We start from the raw sequence: 24,127 nt of genomic DNA, 5'->3' as shown, positions 1-24,127 counted from the left end.
ACCACTAAAATACATACTGACTGAAATACAAGATAGAAGATTATTTCTACTTTTTTCTTTAAAAAAAAAAGTTGCTAACACCTGTTCATGATGCCTCGGAGTCCTCAATGCCAGAGTTTCCGTGAGTGCTAGCCACACCAGTCAGCTCTCAGCTTGTTGCTCCCTGTGCACTGACTCTAATGTACTTTAGTGTTGTTTTAATTATGTTTTAAGTTAGTGTTAGTGTAACCTATATTGTGTTTGACTGCATGGCCACCCCCAGGCTCAAACTTTCAGCACCTTTCACTAGGAGGTGGGCATAGTAGCAAGGAGGTTAAACACCCCATGTATGTTAGCATCTATCGCTAGTGCTGTGTTTACTCACTTCACATCTATACTGCTCTATTATTACATTAGTTAACATTAAAGGTTGTATCAGCGATTGCGGGGTAATGTCACTTCTGTTCAAACAAAACAGAGAGCTAGCCCGCATACTAAAGGTGACATACTTTCATTCTAACATTAACATACTAAAGTGCATTTCATTTCATGTCATAGTGGACATCTGGGCAAGACAAAGGCATTTTGACATTATGTCAAAACAGATGTTTATAATTAAGTATTTTTTTTTTAACCAAAAATAACTCCACATAGGACCTTTAAAGGGTTGCAAAGAGAATGGTCATTTTTCTCTTATGGCAGACCACAATTATATGAATCACAATGGCTGACACACAGACATATCAATCATTGAACTGACTTTGAATAATAACGAGGTAGAAGTAACACATTTTTCCATTGCAGATTTCCAGAATAATACATTCAAATTCAGGTACATCTACCATATGGTAGACCACAAGCCTACTGTATGCTACAATTTTCCACTATTTTTAACACCATAAGAAAAATTGAGCATGGCTACTACTGAGCATAATGCTACAACATTTTGCTATTACAGTATATTAACTATCATGCATTATAGCCACTAAACAATCCAGTCGGAATATAAGTACATGAACTGTATGTCTCTGGTTGGTGGGGAGGATTTGAGTGTGTGTGTGTGCACTGTATGTTTGATGCCAGGATTGATTGATTGACTGGCTAACTCTTGCCCAGGGCATTGTGACTGATTCAGCCCACAATGGGTTGAGGGAGAGAGTGAAAGAGGGAGGAAGGGAGGGAGAGAAAGAGAGAGAAAGAGAGAGAGAAGCTGTTCCAGGCTATGTCACGATCAATGTTAAATGGCCTGGTTAATGATTAGCACACAGCTGACAAAGTCATTCATTTCTGCCGGCATTCTGCTATACCCACCAATATACAGTCTACATGTACATTTACGTGTCTGTGTGTGTGTGTGGTTGTGTACACTATGTGTGCATGTCTAGGGGTCAAAATACCCCCAAATATTACTTAATTGTCCTGTAATGTTGTGTATCCTGGTCACCAGCTGGTGTTGTGTAGAGACTGATCGCAACAACCCTATTCTATAGTCAGGCTTTGGCCACACCGTATATAAGCAGTCACAACAATAAAGGCACCTTGTGTTTGAGTTTGTGTGTGTGTGTAAGAGAGAGAGAAACAGATAGATGGAGAGAGGGATAGGAAGAGAGAAAGATAGAGGAAAGTGAGGAGAGAAACAGAGCCTATCCTGCTCTCGGCCTGAGTTCCGCTGCTTGAGTGGTTGGCTATCAGGTTACATAACGCGCTGAAGTCACCCCACATCCTCACTGCACACTCGCTGACATCAAAACACAGCAGAGTACCAACATGGCTTCGGACTACAATATACAACACAATTTCACAGCTGCTTTATTAGCATGATTATTTAGTTTTATCAAAGCTAGCATTTAAAAACAACTATCATTAAAGTCACATTACAGCAATAAATGTAAATACCTATCTGTGTGAATGCCATACTCAACACAAAACATTACACTTACTTTTGACGGTTGTTTATTAATAAACAATTTTGTTTATTAACAACATTTGACTGCAGTTTAACTTCTCCCTACACTATGGCTACAATACTAATTTAATGATCACGTTGTGATCACACCATGGTTATGACCATGGGTACTTTACTCTAATTTACACGTTAACTGTAATTTAACACTTCCTAGCTGCACTAAGGCTAATCGTTTCTACAGGTTAGCACTGACCTAATTTCTGTTGCATTCATAAAGGACTTAACCCCAACGTGCTCCATAAAGGGCCTATCAGTGTGGCCACACTGCACCATCAAGGCTTAGTATGCCAGGGGAAGTGTGCGATTTGGGATATTAACTAACATCCTACCCATAAAAACACCACTGTAGCAATATTTACCACCATTCATCACCGGCTGTCAGAGACAGCCCAAACAGCTTACTTTAACACTTCACACCTGCTGTGCTCGCTGTGCTAACAGAAATCTCACTCCCACTCCACTCCAGGCAGGGAGTCAGTTCAACGCTCCAAAACAAGTGCTGAAATCGGCCTTCATCTGCAACACCCAGAGCCAGCCAGCTAATGAACAGCAACCTCTGCAGAGTCAACACCAGTACCCTTCCTCTCCCCATCCACCCCTTCCTCTCTGCCTCTCTTTCACCTTCTATCTACTATACTGTACTGTACTGTACTGTCCCATTGCTCACATTTGCTCCACTATTTGATTCTATATTATGTATCTTGAATGATCAAATACAGTGTGAGAGAGAGAGAGAGAGAGAAAGAGAAAGAGAGTTAGGTTGATACTCTCTCACCCTCTTTTTCTCACACATGCACACACACACACACACATAAAATGCACATAGCGAGCACATCACACAAGACAGGCCTGGCCAGCCCTGAGCCCCGGCCTCTCTCTCTGCTGGCCACCCCAGGAGTAATTGTTCCTGATCTTCCAGCGGAGGTTCCGTGGTCCATTAGCTGACCAGGGCCCTCGTTGATTGGCTCTGGCCGGGCCTCGAAAATAGCCGACCTGGCTGCCTGCCAAGCGCTCATTTCCTGTCCGTCTGAGTGCCTCCAGTCGCTCCGGATGGAAATGTATTTCCTGACTCTGTATAAAAATTTTATTAATGGCAAAGGAGTGCATCAGTGAAGAGAAGGCCCCCGTCAAGCAAGCACCTCTCTGCAGAAGAGAGGGAGAGAGAGAGAGAAAGAGAGAAAGTGAGGGGGAGAGAGAAGGAGTGAGGGAGAAAGAGATGGGAATGGTGAAGAGAGAAAGAGGAGTAATGTTGGATGGGTAAGGGGACAGAAAGAACCATGTCTTACTGAGTCACTGAAACACAGAACAAGACAAGGAGATAGAGATAGATAGATACTGTAGATAGATAGATAGATAGTAAGGGAAATTGGGTTCAATTGTTAAATGTTAAAAAGAAGGTGTGGTTAGATACATTTCTTATAATTATGATTAATAGTCAAGCAGAGAGAAACAGGGCAGGAACGTTTCAAGGCACTTTAGGGGCCCCTGGCAAAAAGGGACCTGGAAGGCCCAACATCGAGCCACATCATCACATTCAACCACATCTTCCGGAACCATATCGACACATCATTACAATCTCCAAATTTGTATTATTAATAATTAGAAAGTACCTGTCTAATGTTTTCTTTACTCCTACTCTTGCCTTCACTTTTTTTTCTCAGTCGCTGAAGCATAGGTGGGCTTCAAGATTCAGATCAGATCATACAGTTGTCGTTGCAGTGGATTACTGTAAGTACATAATCAGACGTTCTCAGTGGGACCCTTTCAGCAGATGCCTGCTTGGCCTACCCAGTTGTGATGGCTCTGACAGTGGGAGGAGGGAACACCAGAGATGAGATGCCTGACTCTCATTCAGGTCCCAAAAGGTTAGTTAGCATTCAGAGATGGCCACCTCTGAGGTCTCAAGGGCAGATAGCTGGTGTAGGTGAGAGAGGGGACGGAAAAAAGAGCTCGGCCGGTCGATAAAGGAAAGGTGGAGCAGCTCTTCACCTCTCGGCACAGAGAGGGGTGAAAAGGCAGGCGCAGGGGTGACTTGGCGTGAAGACAGAGGTGGAGAGCACCGGGCCAGGGCAGAGAGTCAAGATAAGGCCACACCTACCCGGGGCCAAAGGTCAGGCAGTGACAGACACATGAGTCGCCACAGACACAGTGGAACACTGAGGGGGACAACGTGGGCGGAGGGCTGCGGTGGGGTCGGGGCACCACGGGGTCAGAGAGCCAGAGTGTGTGGACACGATCCCATGAAAAAGCACCCCTGCCAGGCCTTTGTGCTGCTCTGCTTTCAGAGTCGAACTAGATAGGCAGGCCTAGATACAGGTGCCAGGGGGGGGCGAGTAAGTAAGTAATCTTTCTTTATTCAGCTCATTTAAGCATGACGGAGGTTTACCAAAAGTGCTGTTTATGATATTAAAACCAGTGAACAAGTCAATAAGTCAATAAGTCATGCAAATACAGAAAAAAAATACTAGTCATCTGGATGGAGAGGAGCAATCCTTTTAAGCAAGGGACCTTCAAATTCCATACATATTTCACCAAAGAAGTTGGGGGATATATATTTGTGATCATCGCTGCTATTAAATTAGCATACTTATGTTAATTAATTCATAAAAGATGCAAATGTATGAGTTAAAGGGACTCAATCTACTCAAGGTAGACTGTCTTGGGTAAGGTGCCTGTCCAACCCATGTACCTGCCAACTCTGCAGAAGCTATTTAAAGTAGGAAACCTATACTGTAGCCTAGACAACAGTCACAAAGTGCGCTGACATACAGTGCACTCCACTGACGGACAGTGACTTCCAACCAGAGGTTCCCATGTTAATATGTGGTCTATTGTCTATTAATGGCGTCATCACGACTGCATCTCATGGGGAAGAGTGACGTGTTTGGAACAGAGGAGAGACATACAGACGCCAGCAGCAACCCCACCACACAGTGGCTTCCTCTCTGTGTGATGGGAGATGGACAACATGCTCACACACACTCACACACACATACACCCACACCCACACACAGACACACACAGAGACAGACACACACAGAGACAGACACACACACACACACACACGCACGCACGCACGCACGCACGCACGCACACACACACACACACACACACACAGTAACCTTGTAATCTTACTTTGACAATGTGTAAACAATAAACAGATAATGTTATACGAAACACATACATTCTAACACACAAAAACAATAACATGTACCCGGCATGCATACACATAAAAACAAATAACATACACTGGGGGAGACACAGGAAAAGAAACACAGAGACAGAAAAATGAAACAAAAAGAGACAAACACACACAAAAAGGCCCTTCTGCATGTGGTGTCCTGTAAATATGCCTTGTGTCTTCATAGGACTCCAGAAAACAAAGCCCAAAACTATTCGGTTCGGTATCTGATTACAGTAAACACAGGCTGATTCTATGTCTTCAGTAGGATATGTACTTCGGACAATAATGGGCTGTGCTGAGGGACAAGAGAAACAAGGACATGTGTGCAACTTGTGGCCATTTCTCATTATTAGAACAATATTTCAGTTATTTATAAATAATTTCCATCTATGATTTTTTTTTTTTTTTTATTTTAGCAAAAAGGGTGTAGAGAGAAAAATGCTAAAAGTAATTTGTCTGAAAGTATTTATCCCTGTATATTAATGTGGCTATAGGTTTTTGGATATATAAGGTTCTTGTATGAGTTTGTGGATATGCATTTTTTATGAACTAAATGTCTGGAACAAAATAAAAGCGTCCATGCAGAAAAGAAGAAGAATGAGAGAGGGAAAGAAGTGTGGGAGTGTAAGAAGAAATAGTAAAGGCAGAGAGACAGTGAACAAAAGAGAGATATAACACAGGAGTGCGAAAGAAAACGATTGAGTAAAATGGAGAGTCTGTGGTCAGTCAGAGAGAGAGAGAGAGAGAGAGAGAGAGAGATACAGGGCCTGGAATATTGCTTCAGAGTATATTTGCATGGTCCTAAGCAGCCACTCATTGCTGCAGGCTTGAACAAAACTCAGAGGGCATGCTGGAGGATTGAACAGAACTCAGAGGCCATGCTGCAGGATGAACAGAACTCGGAGGCCATGCTGGAGGATTGAACAGAACTCAGAGGCCGCATGCTGGAGGATTGAACAGAACTCAGAGGCCATGCTGCAGGATGAACAGAACTCAGAGGCCATGCTGGAGGATTGAACAGAACTCGGAGGCCGCATGCTGGAGGATTGAACAGAACTCAGAGGCCGCATGCTGGAGGATTGATGACCAGCTTTCATGGATGACACTATCATCAACAGTGCAATGATTTAAGAGCTTTAAAAAACTGCAATACGGATACACTGAACAACGTTTCAGCAGTGATTTAAAGAGTACACACAAAACAGTGAGGGACAGAGCAGGAGAGGGAGGGAGAGAGAGAGAGATTCCAATGGCTTGTGGATCACTGTACATCTGTACATGCAGTCACATAAATCAATAGGGTAGAGGAATGGAAAAAGCACACACTCCACAGGCATACAGGGCCATTCCAGAAACAAACTCACCAACACTTACTCACACACACACACACACAGGAAACAGGAAGAAAAGAAAACATGGAAAACATGATTTACACAAGGGGGAAAAAACCTGGCTCATCCTAACATATTTAAACATGACACATAAGAGCAAACACAAACCCAACACAGATCAAAAGACAGAGAGAGGAGAGGAGGGAGTGTGTATGTGGCCAAGAGATGAGAGAAAAACAGAGAATGAGAGAGAGAGAGAAAGAGAGAGAGAGAGAGCACAGTGTCAGAAAAAGGACAGAAATACAGAGAGAGACAGGGAGGGAGACAGCATGTGCTAGAGAGAGAGAGAGAGAAAGAGAGAGAGAGAGAGAAGAGAGAGAGAGAGAGAGAGAGAGAGAGAGAGAGAGAAGTCTGTAAACCCAATATCCTCTCTGGCCTCAGGGGCATAGAGCCAGCCGCTAGCGCAGGAAGAGAGAGACTGCATTATCCACATCAAAGCCCTGTATTATCAGCTATAATCAATGCTTTCCCATCCCCCCATACAGCCGAGCTTCCCCCACCCCCACCCTACGCAACCCAACCACCACCACCCTCCTCGCCCTCTACAGCCAACAGCACCTAACACAGGGCTGGCTGCATGTGGAAGAGAGGGTGGAGGCAGGTGGTGCCAGGGGGGTAAGAGGACTTTAAAATTGGGAATATTTAAGCTTTCTCCCCCCTTGCAAGCACAGGGCTTTCTATGTCCACCCTGTTCCATTTCATGTTGATACTGGCCACACTGCACTGGGTGTGTGTGTGTGTGTGTGTGTGTGTGTGTGTGTGTGTGTGTGTGTGTGTGTGTGTGTGTGTGTGGTGTGGTGAGAGAGAAACAGAAATAGAGATTAATTGTAGTTTCTTTTTTTGTTTTCTGAAATTGCATCTACAATGGCAACGTACCCTTTCAAATCTTTTTTTCTATATAAAATACACAAGCAATAGACTTCAAGTATGATATATTATAGGCTACCATAAGCATGAGTTTTTACTTGGAAGAGCTATGCATGTCATGAGTGCGTGATGGAAAGAGTGAAAAAGAAAAATAAAGGGGACAGAGAGACAAGGATAGACTGACTTAAGGGAGGGGCACAACTCTGCATGTCCCAAAGCCTTGTACATAGGAGACCATTGGCAGAGACACAAAACAAAAATGATCAGTCCAAAGTTACACTGTTTGTGCATCTGTCTGTATGCACATGTAACTCACTGCGAGCATTGAGAATAGCCGAATGGCTGAAACATCTGCTCTTGCTCGTCATTAAAAAAGTTGCTCCTTTTGCAAGACTTGTGTCTAGTCACCTAGTGCGAACCACTTATAGCCTCTTCACATTATTGGTTCTAACGCACCTGGACTTCTAAACTGTCACCTGAGCGCAACGATACTTCTCTGATAGATAGATAGATACTTTATTGATCCCTAGGGGAAATTCAAGAAACTCTGCCTTCAGCATGCACATGTAAGACATGGCCACACTCATATGGGTATCTGGTGCTCCATGTCATAAAACGGATAGTTCCAGTCCTTGATTGTGATTGGCTGAATCACATTTGATGCCATTGTAAAACCCAACTCGACTCCTCACATTGACTGCATTTCATTCTATATTACTGCGACATGAATTGATACAAAAGTTAGAGCTGCTGCATCTCAGCATTGCTTGGCAACCCTTCTGATATTTTTCCATAACTATATTTTTGCAGAAGAACAATTATCTAATGAATATATAGGACCTTCTTTAGAAAAGCAATAAGCTAAAGGAGGTTTTAGGCACTCCACTTTGCGTCTGACCTAACGATGTCCCTTATATACGGAACTGCAGGGCAGAAAGCAACAAAGTGCATTTACATAATACTTCTAATAATTACTTTACTGTACGCAATAAAACAATGTGGCAGACACAAAACAAAAATTACCAGTCCAAAGTTACACTGTGAATCTCACTGCATGCATATGTAAGACATGGCCACACAGATATGGGTGTCTTGTACTGTGTGTTTAGCACTTGGTGGCACTGGCTCTGTTGAACTCTTCGCGTCTGTTCAGACCCACCCTCACTACGGGGGAGAGGGTGACTGAGAGAAGAGAGGGCTCTGGGAGTGGGTTCGGTCACCTAAGAACTGTAGGGATGGGCAGCGCCATGGTGATGTCTCACAGGACAGGCACACTTCTGATGACCTCATTCATGTGCAGAGGGTGGGTGTGCTGCACGCTCATGCTGCTGAAGGTATGTAAATATCTGCTTCCACCTACTGGACATGTTCCGCTACTGCGACCACTAAGGGCACAAGCCATTATTCTACTGTATTTACCATAATTTTAATCCAATTGTCCAACCAGACCGTTGATCATTTAAATGAATTAGAATTTTTATTTTTAAGAGCAAAAAATAAAGAAAAATGGACTTGACTAAAAAAAGGTCTGTTGGAGACAACGCTATACAGTATACTGACGTGAACTCTGTGTGCTGCAGTCCCATTACAGGCCAAAACTCAAAAGAGATAATGTCTGAAGGAGCAAAAACAGCTGCCATGGCTTTAGTTTAAAAACATTTTATTTAAACAGTGAGAATTATACAGCATATTGCATACACTTCAGAATGGACAGATCCATTTCAAATGAGAATAATCTGACAGAGTAATTAACACAGTAAATGAAATTATTTCATATATAAAGAACAAGTATAAACAGACCATCTCGATAAACAGTGACAATGACGTTATCCCATAAACATACATTTCAGAAAGTGTTCTAGTGCTGTTGGGGCTATACAGCTTGAACAATAGTCAAGATACTGGATACTCTTCCAGTTGAATTCTTATATCAATAAAACACACCTAAAGCCTGTGTGTGGAATAAGGCAACCTTATATCACATCTTTGTTATAATGACATGCTTCTAAAAAACGTTCTAATTGTAGTGTTAAAGCTAATTTAATTAAATAAATTTGACAGACTTTAAGGCTTGTGTCACTGATTCAGACCATGTGTTGGTTGAGGCATGTATGAACAAATCCAGAATTTAGAAGATATGTTGTATGGCGTCATTCAGTTATATCCAGAGATAAAACAGGATTTGTTCCACAAAAACAACAAATGATGTTGGATCAAGAGTGACATTGTATCACCAACTGACTTAGAGTTACACTATTCCTGTGTTGGTCCTTTCAGATATTGTGAGTGTCTTGTATTCACATTGCATGTGTGTGTGTGTGTGTGTGTGTGTGTGTGTGTGTGTGTGTGTGGGGGGGGGGGGGGGGTCATTTGACCAGTTATTTAACATTGGCAAATTTGGTAAAGCAAGAACAGTTACATCAAATTAGTTTCTACTAATTGAAGTAGACTTGCATTCAGATGAACTAAGGGCTATAGCTGAATAATTACAGTAGAAAAAGATGATGAAACAACATTGTCTAATAAATCAACATTAGATTTTATAGTTTTTCTTTCTACTTTAACAGTTCAGTTTCAGAGTTTGTGTCCATTCTGTTTTAGCTCTTCAGTGCAGTTCAAGATCTGGTCTGAAAGTGGCACGAAGACTTGAAAAATGTCCCCTTTACCATAAGAGCATTTTTCAAATCCCCAACCCAATTTTTCACCCCAACTCCTCAACACCCCTGGAACTCAAACAGATCTGAATTTGTTTCAGTTCCCCCGAGCTTAAAAAGAGTGGACTTAAATTCTGCCTAGTTCAGGGATTCAGGGAACAAACTGAAGCCATCCATGACGAACAAATTCAAAAGTAAACTAGGTGGCCAACTAGATTACCAATAACAGGATTTTGGTCTGGTGTAAGAAAGCATAAATAAAACAAAAAAAACAAAAAAAAAAAAAAATTCCCATCATGCAAGCTCCATCACCAGCCACTGCCACCATGTTTTAACAGCAAAATACAGCAAACTATTAACCATTATACCCATTATGATCATAAAATGATATCAACAAACTGGCATCGTGCTGAAATAAATGAGTTAAAAGAAAAATACAAAAACCCACAAGGCTGGTGCCAACAAAAGGCAGCCATTTCATAATCCTTATATAAATAGCCTCCCTTAAAATGCACATGTTCAAACCATGCATCCATTGTTTTTGCTCTTTCCATGTTTAATAAAAAGCATATTTATTTACATTCCTATTAGTATTTGATGCATCAGAATCTCTCTGAGGCTACTAGAGTTGTGGTGGGAACATTTATAACAGAAGGTTGAAAAGGTCATACAATTCCGTACCTTGAAATCCAAGTTCAAAGGACTTATGATTCAAAATGAGTTATTTAAGCAGATCTTAACTTACTCACATCTATCCCAGTGCATCCCCACCCTGGTTGTCCCAGACGCACACTGTGCCCAAATTTTAGTGTTAAGTAGCATTTTTCCACTATCATCACCACCACCACCACCACCCTAACTTAGCCCTGGAGAGCGAGAGAGAAGAGAAGGAGGGGGGAGAGGGATAGACAGCAGGTGGCACAGGGGTAGGAGAGGTGTAGGAGGGATGGGGGGGAAAGAGAGACAGACAGAGAGAGAGAGGCTCCTGGGTCTTCATGTCATTCATTCCTGTCAGAGAGAAGCAGTTTTGTTTTGTTTTGTTCTTTAAGGTGTGGTAAAGATTTCCTGTCCGGAGAAGCAGAACAGAAACACATGCATTCATCACTGAGCCAAAACAAAACAGCACAGCCCTGCTGGCTACCTGATTGGCCCTTGACACAACACCTCAGTGAGTAATAGAAGATGAGACACAGGTCAAGAGCCTGACTGAGCTCGGTATCCTTACGATGTCTGAGAGGACTCCAGTGGATGGCTGCTCAGAATCAGAGGTTCTTTCTGACTTTCTCTCAAGCCTTTCAATTATCACCATTTCATATAAACTACAAAGCAATTTTTTAAATTGTAAAGCAGGAGAGTTATATGTGATCCACTGCAACATTTAGAAAACAAAATGGCAGTTGTTAGCTTCATCCCACACTTAAAGCAGCACCCAGCAGTACCAGTTTTGAGTTTTATACCTGCCAGTTTTGACAACCTCCACTACTGTTACTAAAACAAACTATTTTGTTAGTTTAGCACATTAAGCAACACCCTTAGCAACTCCCTCAGTAACCAAAAAAGTAAAGCATGGAATGTCAAGCACTGGTGATCACATCCATTAACTGTGGATAGCATACACAGGTAGAATTTAGCATGTCGCTCCGACACCAGCAATCAATCAAAAAGCTGCTGTAACTCCCACACCAAACATTGTCTCCATTTCAACCCAAAAGCCCATCCTCACCAAGCGTATCTTACTGAGCATGATTCAGTGAGAAAAAGATATAAGAAATGCAGGGCACTGTATAGATGCATACTGTATAGCTATGTACAAATCATAGTTCAATTATACAATTATACATTACTGTATTGTGAGTATACTGTTGCATCGTTTCTGAATGCTGTTGTTACATTTGCATCCCATGAAAGTATATAGTGATGATGTATGGTGAGAAGAAGGCTGTTCTACTGTGAATGCTGCTTCACCTGATCCCTTCCTTACCTGTTTGATTATCTCTCCAGTCTTCTCGATCACAATGGTCTTGGCCTCCTTCACTGAGGACGTGTACTGGTAGTCGTCGCCGAGCAGGCCCAGGATGGGATACTGGTTGCGGTACCTGTGGGGAGGACAGCAGCACGCGCAGGGTCACTCGTCAGCTCAAAGAGACACAGAAGGGAGATGGGACAGCCCTTTCTCACTGGAGCAACAAGGTGTTGATATGTGTGCAAGCATGTCATGATATATCTTCATTTTGCGATATTGTGCTAAAAAATTTGCTTAAGGATATTATATGGTTATTCTGCTACTTTTGGTCAAAATTGTTGAGCTCCATTGCAATATGCCTTCAGCAGATTCTGGTTCACACCTCAGCTCTGAGAGACACCCTGGCAGAGGATGTGGGGCAGGAGTCTCTCAGCGCTGCAACAAGGTGCTGCTACCCAGCCTAGGTGAACTCAGAAGAACCGGTTAGAGCATTTGAATTTGCTCTTCAGGTCGCTCTAGAAAGGATCCCATTGACGTCTGTTTCTGAATCACCAAAAAACAGCGGAGCATGTATTTTCTTTAGAGTAAGCAACTGCATTTAAAACCTTTGTTTACAAGAGAGATGCGATTGCTGCATTTTCTCAACCAATTGGGTAAGAGTGTAATGCACGCACCTGGAAGTCGTTAAGTCGGAAGTTTGGAAACGGGCGTAACATTAATGGGATCCTTTCCAGGCGGACCTGCAGAGCAAAATTCAAATTTGCTAACAGGTTTGTCTGGTGCTGATACCAGTGCAAGCCCTTCTTGTTAACTTTCTACTAGCTTAGCACCATCAGTGAGACCCCTTATGAACTGGGTTCTGATCAAGGTTTGTTGAAGTAAAAGGGGTGAAGTTCACCTTTTTGTGACGGTAGTCCTGGTGACATTTTGTGCAGCGCTGTTTTTCTCGGCCTGAAGTCGCTTGATCTCCTGCATAGTTGCAATAAAGGCAAGAATACTGTGAGGTAGTTGTAATGGATACATGTGAAATACCAACACATAAATCATCCTTATTTCATTAATCTATTGTGTAATAATGTGATAGTACAGATAGATGGATCCACAAAAAAAGCAACAAAGTAAAATTAACTAATTTACCACTCTGCAGTTGCACAAAGCTGCTAAAAATCACACAATGTAACGAGTGTAACTTTGAGGCTTAATTACACTCATGTTTAAAACAACTGCCCATTTAATATACTATGGAGCTGAACGAGTGCATCATTTCACAGCCTCTTTCAATTGTGATAGTGGAGCTCACCCCACTAAATCATGACTCATTCTGGGGAAGCTGTGGCACAAGCGGCTGCAGTGCCCGCACCACATGTGGGTCCAAGTGCCCATGGGAATCGGGTTTGTGTCCGACCCATGGTCATTTCCCGATCCCACCCCATCCCTCTCTCTCCTATTCGCTTCCTGTCACTATTCACCGACCTAAGCCCAAAAAATATAATGGATGCATACTACTATTAGCCTGGCTAGCGCCACCACTTCTCAACGAGACGTGGTCTGGGAACCAAACATTCATTTTCTTGTATTTGAAAAAAATGCCCAGATCCGTTTATTGGGTGCCACGGATGTCTATCAAATGCGTCTGTGCATAGCTCATCATCGTCTTGCTTTCCCCCCTGTTCTGTGATTGGTTCCCTATCTCAGGCGAAAATTTGCTCCATGGTCTCCAGGCTGCCTTAGCAGCGTAAATCAAATCGCGCGCAAGGCAGCATGGGAACACCCAGGCTATACTACTATAGCAATAGTGCACAAATAATGTGCTGTGCTGTGCTGTGCTGTGCTGTGCTGTGCTGTGCTGTGCTGTGCTGTGCTGTGCTGTGCTGTGCTGTGCTGTGCTGTGCTGTGCTGTGCATAATCTGATAAGAGCTGAATGGTAAGGGTGATGGGTGAGGACCTCCTCCTGGCGTTTGACCAGGCTGTCGCGCTGCTCCAGGGTGGCCAGGAGTTCCGTGATGCGCAGCTCCAGGCTCCGGTCAGTAGTGCGCTCTGTGGTGTGTTCTGTCTGGATCCTTATAAGCTGGGTCTGCAGCACACATGCACACGCACACATACACACACACACACACACAAAGAGAGAGAAAGAGACATGTTCCATCACATACCCACACACAAAACACAAACTTATACACACCTAATGAAGAGACATATACTGGAGGAACACTCTCTCACACACACACTCACCCGGAGGGTCTGCAGCTCCTTGTCCTTCTCCTCACGCAGGGAGGAGAGCATCTGGTTGTAATGGCGTGACAGCTCCTCGGTCTTGGCATTCAGAGTTGAGCTACTGAGCTGGCCCACCATCTGGAGGTGCGGACAAGAGAGAGTCAAGTCAAGTTTCAAGTCAAGTCAAGTTTATTTATATAGCACATTTCATACACAGAGGTCATTCAATGTGCTTTACATAAACAAAACCAAACGATAATAACAAATAAAAGCATAGAAGGGCAATATAGTCAAAGAATAGTTAAAAGGTAAAGATCATAATAAAAAGAAAACATAAAACACAAGGTAAAATCATTTAAAAATAAAGAATAATTAGTAAGCAAAAACAAAGGCAAAAGTAGTAAAAAAGTAATAAAAGACAAAGTAGAATAATTATCGAGGCAGATTCAGAATTTGTAACTCGGCACAGTTAGCAGAAAGCGTCTGAGAACAGTTTGGTCTTAAGTCTAGATTTAAAACTGGCTACAGTTGGGGCCTTTTTAATGTCATCCGAAAGTTGGTTCCACAGCTGAGCCGCATAGCAGCTAAAAGCTGCTTCACCATGTTTAGTTCTAACTGTAGGTTTTACTAGCAGGTTTTTCACCTGGGACCTGAGAGGACGAGAAGGTGTGTACTGCTGAAGCATGTCTGACAAGTATTTAGGTCCTGCTCCATTTACTGATTTATAAACAAGCAATAGTGCTTTAAAGTCAATTCTGTGACTTACTGGAAGCCAGTGCAAGGACTTAAGAATTGGAGTAATGTGGTCAGTTCTTTTAGTTTTTGTTAGAGTCCTAGCTGCTGCATTTTGTATCACCTGAAGCTGTTTAATAGTCTTTTTAGGAAGGCCTGTGAACAGTCCATTGCAGTAATCAACCCTGCTGGAGATAAATGCATGAATGAGTTTTTCTAAGTCATGTTTTGACATCAGCCCTCTGAGTTTGACAATATTTTTGAGGTGGTAAAAAGCTGATTTAGTTATCGCTTTCATGTGGCTGTTGAAATTTAGATCACTGTCAATTAATACACCAAGGTTTTTAACAGTATCCTTTGCCTTCAACCCTTTTGTGTCAAGGAGAGTGGCAACCCTAAGTCTTTCCTCATTTTTACCAAATATAATTACTTCAGTTTTTTTCTTTGTTCAGCTGAAGAAAATTTTGAGACATCCAGGTGTTGATTTGTTCTATACACTGACACATAGATTCAAGAGGACCATAGTTGTTTGGTGATAGAGCTAAGTAAATTTGTGTGTCATCTGCATAGCTATGATATGAAATCAAATTATTTTGAATGATTTGTCCAAGTGGGAGCATATAGAGGTTGAATAATAGTGGCCCCAAGATCGACCCCTGGGGAACACCACAGGTCAAGGACGTTGGTGTTGAGGTACAGTTTCCGATGGCAACAAAGAAGTTCTTTCTTGTAGATATGATTTTAGCCAGCTGATAACTATGCCTGTAAATCCAACCCAGTGTTCTAGTCTGTGTAGTAAAATATTGTGATCAACAGTGTCAAATGCTGCACTAAGGTCCAGTAGCACTAGGACTGATGTTTTACCTGAATCTGTGTTGAGGCGTATGTCATTGGAAACTTTAATGAGAGCTGTTTCAGTGCTGTGATTTGCCCGAAAACCAGACTGAAAGTAATCAAAATACCCATTTGATGTTAGGAAGGTGGTTAATTGATTAAAGACTACTTTTTCAATAATTTTGCCAATAAAAGGTAGATTGGATATGGGCCTGTAATTGTTTAGCATGGAGGCATCCAGGTTATTCTTCTTGAGAAGTGGCTTTACAACAGCTGTTTTCAGTGACTTAGGAAAAGTGCCAGACAGCAATGATACATTTACAATTTGAAGGACATCCGCCGCTGAAAAACAGGTGAAAAACAGTTTTGAAGAAATTGGTAGGCAGAGTGTCTAAGACACATGTGGAAGGGCTGAGATTCTGTACCGTTTTTTCAAGTGTTTCGTAGTCTATCAAGCTGAACTCTGACATCAAGTTTAGTTTCCCTCTGTTTGTTGCTGGAAGTTCAGGTTGTTGAATTTGTAATTGAGCAGATATGTTGAGTCTGATTTTGTCAATTTTACCTTTAAAAAAAGATGAAAACTCATTGCATTTATTAGTTGAGAGAAGTTCAGGTGCTAATTGTGAGGGGGGATTTGTTAACTTATCAACAGTTGAAAATAGAATCTGAAAGTGTTATTTGAACTTCTATTGATAATGTTAGAAAAGAAAGACTGTCTTGCTTTGCATATTTCAGAGTTATATGTCTTGAGCATCTCTTTATGGATTTCATAGTGGATCTGAAGTTTGTATTTACGCCATTTTTTCTTTCAGTCTTCCTACACTCTCTTTTTAGAAGTTTAACTGCTGGATTTTGCCTCCATGGTGCTTTCTGTTTGTCCTTAACTTTCTTGAATTGTAATGGAGCAATGTCATCCATAATGTTTGCCATTTTTGCATTAAAGTGATCAAATAAGTCTTCAGAGTCTGACAGTTGACTTGACTTTAGTGAAAGTGCTTGCTCAAAGAGAGCACTTGTCTGATCATTTATGATTCTCCTTTTTACCATCATAGCTGTGTGGGGACATAGACACATCAAAGAACACGCAAAAATGATCAGATAAGGCCAGGTCTTTAACAGCTGTAGAGACATCGAGACCCTTTGTGATAACAAGGTCGAGGGTATGGCCGAGGGAGTGTGTTGGCCCCTGTACATGCTGTGTTAGGGAGAAAGTATCGATTAGTGCAATGAATTCCTTGGCATAATTGTTTTCAGGATTATCCACATGCAAGTTTAGATCCCCTGATATAATAAGACAGTCATACTCTATATACTCTATATCTAACAACTGATAGCAGTTCACCTAGCTCTTCAAGAAAAACTTTAGCTGAATGTTTTGGAGGCCTGTAAATTGTCAGTAATAAAATCTGAGGAGAAGACTTAATGCATGCACACAGATATTCAAATGAAGTAAAGTCACCGAATGACGACTGATTGCACTGAAAAGACGTCTTGAAAATTGTGGCTATCCCCCCACCTCTTTTATTTGCTCTGGTAGCACTCAAAAAACTGAAGTTTGGGGGAGCTGATTCGATGAGAGTAGCAGCACTGTTTGCTTGATCTAACCATGTCTCAGTTAAAAGTAAAAAATCAAGGTTGTGTGTGCAAATTAGATCATGAATTAAGAATGATTTGTTTGAAAGAGATCTGATATTTAGGAGTGCTAGTTTTGTTAGTTTAAGTGTTGGGGAAATATGATCCATGGGGGAAATCTGAGGTTGAGAGAGAGAGAGAGAGAGAGAGAGAGAGAGAGAGAGAGAGAGAGAGAGAGAGAGAGGGGGGGAGGGAGGTGTGGGAGAGGAAGAAAAGATGAGGAGACAGGATAAAACAGAAGAATGAGAAGACACGATGTGAAGACACATGTAAAAAAGAGAGATTTGAGCAACACAGATAGAGAAGAGGAATGAAAAGAGAGATTCCAGGAGGGCTGATGAGGATAATCTAACTCATCAGCCCTCCTGGAATCTCTCTTTGAATTGTTATCCAAACCTTACTGTGAGTAGAGCCGTCTCAACAGTTGAAAATTACACAGCTGGCTACATGGGCGGATTATGTATGAACTTTCGGGCCCCTGGGCCCAGATGTATTAAGGGCCCCCCACTAATTGTCATATATGTGGGAGGGGGGGTTTGGGGGTCCTGTATTCTGGTGCATTTTGGGGATGGCCAATACTAAATTCAATCAGATTCATACCTACATCCTGATTTGTTGATATTGAGGCAATGATTCCATGCAAAGGCTTGGGCTTCAGGGCCCCCTGACCCCTTGGGCCCCTGGGCCTGGGCCCGGTAGGCCCGTGCAGTAATCCATCCCTGGCTGGCTAACACTGGCACATTTACAGAAATGTTAATGTGTGTTGTCCTTATTAATTCATTAATTTATTAAATTAAATGAATGAAATTAAACACTGCCTGTGATGCCAACTACCCCAGGCCTTTAGCACCTACACTGATCTGAGGCCTGCTGAAGTTCCCTCTGATCCTGCCACTGCTGTGTGTCTTACTGAGATAATCCCTGCTCCAATAGTTACATGATGCTGTTGGACACATGATGTGTGCCCATGTAACTACAAGCATGTAACTGCATCCTACAGTAGCTGCATGAGTTTCACTGATCATAGCCCTGTTGTAGCTCCCACTGCTCGCAGGACTCCTGTGGGTCCCACTAATCTACTGTATACCCCGCTGACCCTGGACCTGCAGGTGTCCTCTGAATGCTACTGTACCTTTTGCCTGAGCATTTCGTTCTCCTGTTCCAGGGCCTTCTTGCTGCCCTCCAGCTCCTTAATGCGGAACTCACGGCTGGAGTCGCTGTTGCGACTGCTGAGGAGGTGCGTCTCGAGGCTATGCTGGGAGTTGGTGGTCTCCTTCAAGGTAATCTGAATGGAACACGGAACGAGGTGAGAATGTGGAACATGGAGCAGAAACAAACGGTAAGGAATCAGATATCAGACTGAACAAAAGTCAAAGAGAGAGCGAGAGAGAGAGAGTGAGAGAGATAAAGAGAGCGATCCAGAACACCAGGTGAACAAGAAGCAGAAAAGAGTGTGTCATTGCAAACAGGAGCCTGACTAGGAGGAGTCATGAGAGAGTGTAGGCTCCAGACCAGCTCAGCTCTACTAAGTGCTGTACCTGGAGCTGCCGGTTGTTGTCTCGCAGACTCTCAATCAGGCGGTCGTACTGCAGGGCCTGGTCAGACTTGAAGCTCAAATCCCTCTCCAGCTCCTCCTTTTCACTCTCTAGACGCTGCAGATAAATAAACAGAGAGAGAGAGAGAGAAGGTGGCAATAGTCACACACCTGTCCAGCCTTGAAGGGAAACAATTCTTGAATCAACAATTGTCATGCATGAATGAACACTAAACATTATTCCCTTCCTCTTGCACACAAACACACATACCACACACATTGAATGGATACACACACACACACACACACACGTACATTCCCTCTCACGCAAAAGTTTCTTCAGTTCAGTCCTTGATATAAATATTTCCAAATCTCGACTGTTCACCCTTGGGTTACTGAGAATTCACTTTAGATTGCTCACTCAGTTCTACACTCAACTGCTGGTTGGCATTAGAAAGAACAGAAAACTACAGGCTGCACTTCCAGTGATTTCTGTCCTATTTTAGCACTGAAACATTTGCTAATCCCAAGTAATATTTCATTCATTAAAGTGGTCTCACATAGGCCTGGCTTATCTACTGTATCCTTTCAATATACTTATAGGTTTAAATGATCGTAGCAAAGATTTTTGTTATATATATTTTCTCTAAAATGTAAATCCTTATCATAATCTCACCATCAATTTACACCTTTCTTACAGCTGAAGTTTGGCATCTGATAAGTTTATATTTACACTCAATCAATCTTTGTACATCAAAGCGTTGCTGAGATACAAGCTCACTTCCTGTATTGCAGTGCCCCCTATAGAGGCCAAATGATGCCAATTTCCTAGTGCGTCTTCACAATCAGATACCAAGTCCCTGTACCAAGTTTGGACTTCATACATTAAAGCGTAGCCGAGATGTTAGCCCACTTCCTGTTAGGCGGCATCATAGCCATGTGTGATTGGCTGTCACGGGCAAATAAACTTGAAATAAAAAAAAATTGACAAGTATCGTTTGTGCGGCTCGGTCAGAAGATCATCTCCGCCAAGTTCTGTGAAAATCAGATGAAATTTGTAACCGCTGAAACTTTTCGTAGAGTTTGGACTAAATCCAATATGGCGGAGATCCAATATGGCAGAAAGTGACAGGATAGGGGGTCGATGAACTCGGGATGGTCCAAGGATTCAGACGCTACCTCAATTGTGAAAATCAGACAAAAGAGTCAAGGATCACACGCATGAACGCATGTCCAGCATTGAACTGGTGGTGGCGCTAGAGTGTTCAATGTATATGCATAAAAATTGCTGTGAGTGATTGGGACAGTGTCCTGACTAATGGTATCGAGTTTTGTTATGTAAACTCAAAGCATCACGGAGATGTTAGTCCACTTCCTGTTTGGCGGCTTCATCACCATATTTGATTGGCTGTCACGGGCAAACAAAAATGAAATTGAAAAATCTGACCAGTATTGTTTGTGCGGCTCGGGCAGAAGATCATCTCTGCCAAGTTCCGTGAAAATCGGATGAAATTTGTGAACGCTGAAACTTTTCGTAGAGTTTGGACTAAATCCAATATGGCGGAGGTCCAATATGGTGGAAAGTGATAAGATAGGGGTCAATGAACTCTGTATGGTCCAGGATTCAGACACTAACACAATTGTGAAAATCAGACAAAAGAGTCAAGGATCACGCGCATGGACGCATGTCCAGCATTGAACTGGTGGTGGCGCTAGAGTGTTAAATGTATACGCATAAAAATTGCTGTGAGTGATTGGGACAGTGTCCTGACTAATGGTATCGAGTTTTTTTATGTTAACTCAAAGCGTCACAGAGATGTTATTCCACTTCCTGTTTGGCGGGTTCGAACAGTGCCTGATTTGTGAAAATCGGACGCACCGTTCAATGGTCAATATGCGTGAATGCAATCCAGGTTCGACCCATTGGTGGCGCTGGAGTGTTGGGCATAGAGTTCTGTAAATTGGTGAGAGTGATCATGGGACGGTCCTGAATCAGTCGAATTTCATAACTTTAGACCCAACGGTTCAATTTTCTGCCAAATTTTGACCCGTTGGTGGCGTAGGCGGCTGGGTTTAGAGATCCATAAATTAGCGTGAGTGGTCAGTGGAGTGTCCCGAAACTTTGTCAAATTTCAGCACTTTTTAGCCAGGCATTCTAGGGGCTGCCATAGACTCCAATGGCAGAGGAATATTAATAGGAAAAGCTAGTAACTCAATGGGTGCCTTCGCTGCTAGGCCCCCGATGAGTGTATCAAGAGAACAGCCCCCTCCTCCCAATCTCACTCCAAGCTGAGCTCAAAACTTGAGAACCCTGGAACTATAAATGGTTATAACCACTTTCAAATCAGTTCATCATCATTAGTTAGAACATTAATCTGACTGACATTCCATGGAATGTTTCCAGACAGTGAATGTAGGTATAAGTATACTTTTTTGATCCCATGAGGGAAATTTGGTCTCTGCATTTAACCCAATCGGCAAATTAGTGAAACACAAACAGCACACAGTGATAACACAGTGAGGTGAAGCACACACTAATCCCGGCGCAGTGAGCTGCCTGCTTCAACGGCGGCGCTCGGGGAGCAGTGAGGGGTTAGGTGCCTTGCTCAAGGGCACTTCAGCCGTGGCCCACTGGTCGGGGCTCGAACCGGCAACCCTCCGGTTACAAGTCCAGAGTGCTAACCAGTGGGCCACGGCTGCCCACAAACACAAACAGGGTGGCTGCACCAGGCTAGTGAAATCTTGCTTCTGCTCTTCCTCTGATCTGTAAAGAAACGTGTGATCCTCTCTATCACCCCCTAGTGGTGGTCAGTAGTGGAGCACTTACACGCAGGTCATCCTGCATGTGCAGCAGCTCCTCTCTCAGGCTACTGAAGGTGGTCAGGAGCAGGCGCATGGTCTTATCAGCCGTCAACCGGGTCTTCACAGAGAGAGAGGGAGAAAGCAAAGAGTGATAAAGCTTATGGTGAAGACTTCCTGGTACAAAGAAGGAAACCATTTTGACTGGAGGGAATTGTCTGAAATGCAGAGGGGTCTGTGACATGTGATGTCTGTGTATTCCTGCATGTGAATGTAAATCTTTATGTTAATTATCTTTATTTGTGTGATATCATATGATAAACACAAGTGATTTAATATGATATAACTGGCTTCCTATTACTAACCAGGCTCCTGTTTCATTTTGCTTTGTTAGGGTGCACAAGTAGTTTATTTTTGCAGGAGATAGTGTGCTTTATTGAGATTGTGAAGATCCACACTAGTGAAGTTAGGTGCCAAGAGAAACACGGTTTTAAAACCAACAGATAGGGTTGTAGGGTTAGATTCTAAATCTAAATCAAATTTGGCATATCCACTTCCCAAGGAAGAACAACTACAAGCACCCACCTGTAGCAGATAGCGGATCTGCTGTTTGGTGAGCTCCGACATGCCTTTGGGGATTAAGGCCTCCACCTCCTGATTCTTCACCTGTAGGGCGAGACAGAGAGAGCGTACTCAGCACGTGGGTACACAGCATGAACCAGCCTGTCCATGTGGTGCAGCAGGTGAAAGGGGTTCCCATGCAACCACCTGCCATTGTTTTGTGACCTAATGACTAATGATATCTAGAATTGTTGATGTTGCCAAGAACAACTAATGTCCCGTGGGGATCGTTTGGCAGACATTTTGAATTGATGCCCATAGGAATGTTGAAAAACTCTTAAAAGTCCAGGTGATATGTGAAAATTAACTTTTCATTAAATCATGAAGCTTGCTCCACTTTTACAGTCTGGGGCTTGGATGTCTCTATCTATGTTTTGTAGACAAATATAATGTACTGGACTGTGCTGGACTCAAACTCAACATCCACACTGGACTCAGATTTGTCGCTAGCAGGCCGCTCCAGGTGTCGGAGGGTGCAGTGTACCCACTGTGCTGCACTGAACAGGCTGATCCCCAGCACACCCTCCCTACACTGCAAAAAATGAAATCTAACCAAGTGTTATTAATCTTATATTAAAATTAAAAAATCTATTTGGTATTGTTTTTAGTATGAAAAGACTTACCTAGCGCCCTCTCAAAAGAACATTTTGAGTCTTATCAAGACAAATTTGCTCAACGCACTGGCAGACAAATTTGCTTGTTTTTAGGACACATTTGTTTAACGCACTGGCAGACAAATTTGCTTGTTTTCAGGATTTTTTAAAATTAAGTCAAATGTTTCACAAGAAAGGGCTAGGTAAGTCTCTTTATACAGAAAACAATACCAACTAGTTTTATCTTGTTTTACCAACTAGTAAAACAACAATAATACCAACTAGTATTATCTTTTAAACAACAACAATACTAACTAGTTTTATCTTTTATCTTGATATAAGATTAGTAACACTTGGTGAGATTTTGTTAGATAAGCAGTTTTTGCAGTGTACACACCTCCACGGCTCCACCCTCACACTCATGCGTCTCATACCTCCTCACCCACACCCACACATGACGGCTGTCGGACCACACCCTACCTTATAATCAATGGGATCCAGGAGGTGTTTCCTGTGAAAAGAGCATGTCAGTACAGGGATAAAGAAGAGAGAGAGAGAGAGAGAGAGAGAGTTTGAGTCAGTGCATTGAAACAGTAGGGGAGTTGCTTACTCTCAGCCTATTACAGTATGAAATGGGTTTACAGCAGTCCACTCTGAGGCAGTGCCAGTGTACAGTAGTAACCTTTCTGGCTTCTCTGGTTTCACTCTGTTTGCACTGTGAGTCACAGTTCCAGATAAACGATCTGGTAAGGGGTGGGGTGGGGGTGGGGGCATTGGACATTTCTTTCCATTTCATTCATCACATTGTTACATAATTGCTAGATGCAATTACTTTTTTACTACTACTGCTTGGTAATGTGGTTCTCAAGGCTCTCCCCTCATCATTATCCAATATTTTAAAACAGAGAAGGGGAGACCTAACTGACTGGCTGATGAAATGAAAAGCATGTTGTAAATTAAGTGTTTAGTTTTAAACACTTAATTTACAACATGCTTTGCCACACTATGTGGAGACATAATCTGGCAATTGGCATAATGTTAGCAGGTCTTGAGTAAGGGCCAGGGGTGTTAAGACAGGCTGCCCACCGTCCACGGATCTTGGACACATGCTCCGAGATGCAGGAGTGGATGTCACAGTTCTTGCGGTAGACCTCCGCCAGCAGC

At 42.6% G+C, this 24,127-nt stretch overlaps 1 protein-coding gene across 1 annotated transcript; it reads right to left on the bottom strand.

Annotated features, from left to right (window-relative positions):
- Positions 1–10,987: 10,987 nt before the first annotated feature.
- On the bottom strand, positions 10,988–24,102 carry pof1b (POF1B actin binding protein). The gene is made up of 11 exons (XM_048229114.1): positions 24,050–24,102; positions 23,444–23,474; positions 22,335–22,415; positions 21,778–21,870; positions 18,955–19,068; positions 18,549–18,701; positions 14,237–14,356; positions 13,950–14,078; positions 12,903–12,973; positions 12,023–12,137; positions 10,988–11,106 (listed from the first exon to the last, which is right to left on the bottom strand). The coding sequence occupies exons 3-11, from the start codon at positions 22,374–22,376 to the stop codon at positions 11,086–11,088; spliced, it is 858 nt and encodes a 285-aa protein (XP_048085071.1). The 5' UTR covers positions 22,377–22,415; positions 23,444–23,474; positions 24,050–24,102; the 3' UTR covers positions 10,988–11,085.
- Positions 24,103–24,127: the final 25 nt, after the last annotated feature.

This window comes from Alosa alosa, chromosome 2 (genome assembly GCF_017589495.1).
Source record: "Alosa alosa isolate M-15738 ecotype Scorff River chromosome 2, AALO_Geno_1.1, whole genome shotgun sequence".
NCBI classification, from domain to species: Eukaryota; Metazoa; Chordata; class Actinopteri; order Clupeiformes; family Clupeidae; genus Alosa; species Alosa alosa.
The sequence above is the reverse complement of the archived record's forward strand: the minus strand, read 5'-3'. Positions and strand labels throughout refer to the sequence as shown.